This window comes from Myodes glareolus, chromosome 24 (genome assembly GCF_982192425.1).
Source record: "Myodes glareolus chromosome 24, mMyoGla1.1, whole genome shotgun sequence".
Taxonomy (NCBI): domain Eukaryota; kingdom Metazoa; phylum Chordata; class Mammalia; order Rodentia; family Cricetidae; genus Myodes; species Myodes glareolus.
This window is the reverse complement of record NC_142049.1, coordinates 42,682,723-42,688,722: the sequence shown is the minus strand read 5'-3', so window position 1 is coordinate 42,688,722 and position 6,000 is coordinate 42,682,723. Positions and strand designations below refer to the sequence as shown.

General features: G+C 44.3%; 1 protein-coding gene across 3 annotated transcripts in view; it reads right to left on the bottom strand.

Annotated features, from left to right (window-relative positions):
• Positions 1–929: 929 nt before the first annotated feature.
• Prmt3 (protein arginine methyltransferase 3) overlaps positions 930–6,000 on the bottom strand; it is a 75,762-nt gene continuing 70,691 nt past the window's right edge. For all 3 annotated transcript variants that reach the window (XM_085682697.2, XM_085682696.2, XM_085682698.2), the window contains one exon: positions 930–1,796. In XM_085682697.2, the coding sequence (XP_085538823.1) occupies positions 1,687–1,796 (110 nt within the window). In that variant the 3' untranslated portion in view covers positions 930–1,686. The remainder of the gene's footprint in view (positions 1,797–6,000) is intronic.

Below are 6,000 nucleotides of genomic sequence, written 5' to 3'. Positions count from 1 at the left end.
AAAAAAAAAAAGAAAGAAAGAAAGGCTGGGTCATAGCTCAGTGTTCCTCTATTATGGGTGAGTATGGGTAAGGCCCTGAGTTAAATTTCAATACTACAAAACAATCCAATACAAAATCTGACAGGTTATCTCCCCTCTGCTGACAGTCCAGTTCTTTTCTGCTGGAGCCCTTCTTGTGCTGTGTGAGGGCCAGCCTGCAGAGGCTGCTCGTTCACTGTGTTCCTGGGAAGAGCTCCTTCAGTGAACAACGACAGCACTGTCACCTCCTGATGTAGGAGCATCTTCTGTCTATGTGTTACTGTCATTGGCCAAATAAAGAAACTGCCTTGGCTTTTGACAGGACAGCAGCTTAGATAGGCGGAGTAGACAGAACAGAATTGTGGGAGAAAGAAAGCAGAGGCAGGCAGACGCCATGGCTCTCCTCTCCGAGATGGACGTGGGTTAGAATCTTCCCGGTAAGCCACGATCTCGTGGTGATATACAGATTATTAGAAATGGGTTAATTTATATGTGAGAGTTAGCCAATAAGAGGCTAGAACTAATGGGCCAGGCAGTGTTTAAATGAATACCATTTCCGTGTAATTATTCTGGGGCTAAGTTAGCCCCGCAGGAGCTGGGCGGGACGAAAAGCAGGCCTGCTCGCCTCTTCACTACAACGTCCTCTTATTGAGGCCCTGACCTCAACACCTGAATTGTACTAACACAACTGGCATCTTGTGAAGGGGATTGGGCTAAGGAGAGAGCCTAAGAGCACACTGAGATCTACGGCTGTGTGGGAACCCACCCACTTCACGACTAGTCTGAGCTTCTGCTGGTGTCTAGTGTGGACAAAAAACATGCCGGGTTCACCTGCTGGAGTTACTACTTTCTTGAAATTGACTTGTTAAATGTTTATGACCTCACAACAGGAATCAGTGTGAAGAGGAAGCTTTCAATTCTCCAATAGTTAGACATTTTATTGAGTATTTTCATTCTTCCAACCGGAACAACATGATTTTCTAACATTAGCAGATGCGTGTGTGGCCTGATCTGAAAAGCAGCATTTGAGAGGCATCTATCCATCTCAGCCTTAAGAGGAGTCTATGACACCCAGGGTAAGCACTGAGGTCAGACTCCCGGCAGTGCTATCTATGACTAGAGAAGGCTGAGGAGAGATAGCTGAGCTGCAGGTGGCTGGAGAGGACAGGCTTGGCCTCTGCAAACAGGATCTGCAGGAGCCACTGCTCTGTCCTGTCCACTGGTTCTCTGGTCTTAGATACCCTGATATCACAGCAAAGAATGCAACTAAAAACTGTTTTTCCAGAAAGGAAATCTGCAACAAAACAGGGCTTTGTCAGTCCTGCTCATTATTAAAAAAAAAAAAATAGTAAGAAACTTACAAATATATAAAAGAAATCCAGAATTACTACTGTTCCAAAAGTAAGCCAATAATTTAAATGACTCTCAGTCTGGCAGGAGAGGGCTCCCTTCAGCTAATCTGCCAAGCAGGCTTCTGCAACTAGGATCCTACAGGAGAAGCAGGAGGAAGGCAGGGTCCTCCACTGAGCTCCCTACTCTATTATACACTTACTAACCAGGAGCTGCAGCCCTGTGGAGCCTGCCCCTCCCACTGACCGTCCAATCCCATGTTAAAGACCAGAGAGTCATGTGTGCTTCAGGTTTTGCGGCAGCTGGAGACCACGATGGTCACTGGAGACTGTAAGTCTGAGTTGAGCTGTTCAAGGTCAGGGTCACAATGAGGGAGCGAGGATCCTTCTTATTCTTGTGAACCGTGATCTTTCCTTTCAAGGCTTCACCTACAAAGTAAGGCAAAGCACACAGTAAGAACAGGCTGCTGTGAACATACCATCCAGTGGGTCTCTTGTTCTGTCGTCACAGAGGACAAGACATGGCTGCCGGCCTTCAGGGTCCTGCCATGTAAACAGGAGGAACCGCAGAGGCCCAACAGTGAGCACACAACAGCTCCATGACACCGCAGCTGTTACAGGCAAAGCAGGCCTTTCTAGTGCGAAACCTTCTCATTTCACTTCCCCATCTCTCTGCAGTTACAGTGGGGTCCTCAGCGCTCCCTGCCTTTAGAAGACCACCACAACTCCTCCCAGACCCACTCTCCTTCCTCTCCCACCTAACCTGCTGTTCTTTCTTTGTTGTTGTTATCTTTGTTTGTTTTTTGGTTTTTTTCTTAAGATAGAATTTCTCCGTGGTGTTAGAGCCTGTCCTGGTCTTGTGGACCAGGCTGGCCTTGAACTCACAGAGATCCACCTACCTCTGCCTTCTGAGTGTTGGGATTAAAGGCAGGCGTGTGCCACCACCGACCAGCTTGTTGTTGTTATTTTTAAGACAAGCTCCTGGAACTTACTACACAGTAAGTAAGGCTGGCTTCAAACTCACAGAGATCCGCCTGCCTCTGCCTCCTGATTAAAGCTGCTGCGATTAAGGCTGCTCCACAGCCCCCAGTTTGTTTTGTTTAACCCCATCAAGTCCATCTGTGCTGCTCATCTCATATATTCTCAGATGTCTGTGTGGCCTTCTATGGAACATGAGTGACTTCACCAGGGACGCCAGAGAAAACTGACTGTCCTTTCCCAGAAGTGATCAGTTGCCAGCAGCTCCTCAGCTGGGTCTACTTTATTTTTTGTTTTCTGAGACAGGGTCTTACTATGTAGCCTCAGGTGGCCTTGAAGTCATAGAGATCCACCTGCTCTGGCCCCCTTCTGAACATTAGGATTACAAGTGTGTGCCATCATCACTTCTGGCCCAGCTTTATTACTTCTTTGAGGCAGAAGTCTCTCACTACACCTGAGCTCACACCCAGGCTAGACTAGCCAGTGACTTCGGGGATCAGCTGTCCCGGATTTTTAATCTGGGCTCACAGGCACACATGGTACTACACTTGGCTCTTTACAAGGATGTTAGGGATCTGAACTCCGGTCCCCACGCTTGTGCAGGCACTTTGCCAGCTGAGCCATCTCCTTCTGTAGTTTTAAATTTTCATTTCACTCCAATAAACTTGGTATGAATTTATCATTTACTGATTCTGTAACTGAGAAGATGCCACTTCATGAATTAAATAGACTTGTTTTGGTACATAACAGAGAGAAAATGGAACTTATGCCATGTATCGACATAAAACCATGAAATATGCTACAGATAAAATGAATGAGGATATGCATGGACCTGTGTGGACCACATTCTCCCCACGGATCTGTGGACTCAATGCATCCTCACCAGCACCCCAGTCGGGCTTAAGAGCAGACATTCAGCTGCCTTTAAAATGTGTATGTAAATGGAATCTGAAAGAGCCGAAATAGTCTGAACAAGTTAGAGGATCAACAATTATAAAGATGGTGTCCTCCTGGCTTAAGGACAGACACATAGATCAACAGAACAAAGTGTGCACTCAGAAAGAGGCCCATATGCATATGGCCCATTAACTTCTGACAAAGGAGCCAAGGTAATTAAATGGGAAAAGGACAGTTCTGTCAAGAAATAAAGATGGAACAACTGAAAAGATGAATCACTACTCCTAAAATGAACACGAAATAGATTATAGACATAAATGTTGTGAGCAAGTCTGAACATTTCAGAAGAAACACACATCCTTGTTGGAATCAGCCGAAGTCTCAGGATCAGCACAAAAGGCACATGCTATCAATGGCTGACATAGTAAAACTCCTAAAATTTCTATCTTTGGCTATTCTTTGTAAAGACATGGTAGAAATTGGGATGAAGACACCATCAATGCACCTACCTTATAAAGAACACAAGTCTTACAGCTGAATGACAACAAATAACCCACCTAAAAATCCAGCAAAAGGGCAGCAAAAAAGTTCTGGGACTACTGCCCAGAACTTAGGGGCAGAGGCAGGAGCAGGAGGATACCAAGTTCAAAGTCAGTCTGGTAAAGTCAGGCAAGGACACAGAGAGAGACTGTCTCAAAAATCCAATTCCTCACAAGCGCCACACAAATCCCAACAGCAGATGAAAAATGCTCATGTCACCAGGAATCAGACAAATGCAAACTACACATACAAACACAAGGCTGGGCAGTGACCCAGCCATAATCCTACCACTCAGGAGGCTGAGGCAGGAGATACTGGACCATAGAGTGCGACTGTCTCAGGGACACAAAGACAATAAGGAGAGTACAGAAAAAATTTTGCACCCAATAGAATTATTAAAATGACTGACTTTATTTGAAACAAACAGTGGTGAGAACTCACAACACTAGGAGAAACATTAAGCATGAACTGCCTTAAATATGAAGCTGACATTGCTGCTGTTCTCATGTTTGAAGATAAAACAAAAGATCTATCTCTCTTCCACAGCAGCCATTTCAAAGATTAGGGTGCAATACACACTTACTGAAGTTAATTAAATGGTGTGAAGGGTCACAGTGGTAAGCACATTAATTCATACTGCTGAGCCCCCTTCAACTGTCCGTACCTAACTAAAGTGCAGTGGCTGTCACAGCGGGCTAGATAAGAGTAATTAGTCAGTGTCAGGCAGGTATAAATAACTGATGCTGCTAAGAGTGTACAGCAAGCTCCTGCTGTATATAGAGAAAAAGCTTGAACAAGCTTGTATAAATCGCCTGAGCAAGCTCACTGTGTGTGTAAACATTGAGCAAGCTCACTGTGTGTAAACATCGAGCAAGTGCACTCTGTGTGTAAACATCGAGCAAGCTCACTGTGCGTGTAAACAGCCTGAGCAAGCTCACTGTGCGTGTAAACAGCCTGAGCAAGTGCACTCTGTGTGTAAACAGCCTGAGCAAGTTCACTGTGCATAAATACTCTGAGCAAGCTCACTGTGTCTGTAATCACCCTGAGCAAACACACTGTGTTTGCCTGATCACAACCATATTTTCAAATTTAAACATGAAATAGATCAAGATTTGTTATACAAATTGTTGTGTAAGCTGTGTAAAAAAAGTGTATTATTTTTGGATGCAAAAAAACCCACACATTTTAAAAGGAAGTCTTCTGCAACTAAATTCCATCCTGGAGACAGCCCTCCCCCCAAACCCCATCAAGCTGGAGCACCCCAATTCTGAAGTAGGCTGTTTCTTTGCAATTTTTTTAGAACTAGCTTGTAAATAAAGCAAACAGAAACTTAGTGAGTTTCGCTCCTAGCCAAATGAATTCTTATTTCAGATACATTCTTAGTGGGAGAAATTCCTTATTCGCATCTCCCCCCCCCCCTTGTTGTTTTCTCTTTTTTTTATTATTTCTTTTTTCTTTTAAAATTGGAGACAGGATCTCACTGTATAGCTCTGGTTGGCCTGGAACTCTCCATGTAGACCAGGCTAGCTCTGAACTCAAGAGTTACCTGCCCCTACCTCCCTAGTGTACAGTCGTCTTCCTACTTTCTAAGTATTCAGTCTACCCTCACAGGGAGTGAATCTAGTTTACCGAACAACACTGGCCATTGTTGCAGACAGAAGCAGACACAGACATAGGCACATGTAATCAATATATGCACAGTAACTACACGGTTATACTGAAACATGTTACATCAGTGTATGGTAGCGCAACACTAATAATGTCAGCACTTAAGAGGAGGCCAAAGGATCAGAAGTTCAGTTATCCTCACGTATACAGTGAATTTAAAACCAGATTAGGCCACTTGAGACCCTGCTTCAAACAAACAAACAAACAAACATCTTGCATGTTACAGCATGGATACCAAAATTCATTAAATTGTAAAATTTTCCAAAATAGACTCTTGGCTTGAATTAAAATCTCTGCCATGCATAAAACCACACATTGAAAATTCTTTTCAGCCATGCAAGATAAAACAACCTGCTTAATTAAGTCCAGCAACACAGTAAGGTCCCCAAGCACACTGGAGCTGGCAAGATGGTCACACAGCAGCGAGTTAAGTGCCTTGGCAAGGTACCACCCTAAGTGACAGAAGAATGGGACCTAAGCAAGTAGTCTCACTGTAGTCCCTCAGCCACACACTGACAGATAACATTGAAAGGCCAAGGACTTATGTCAG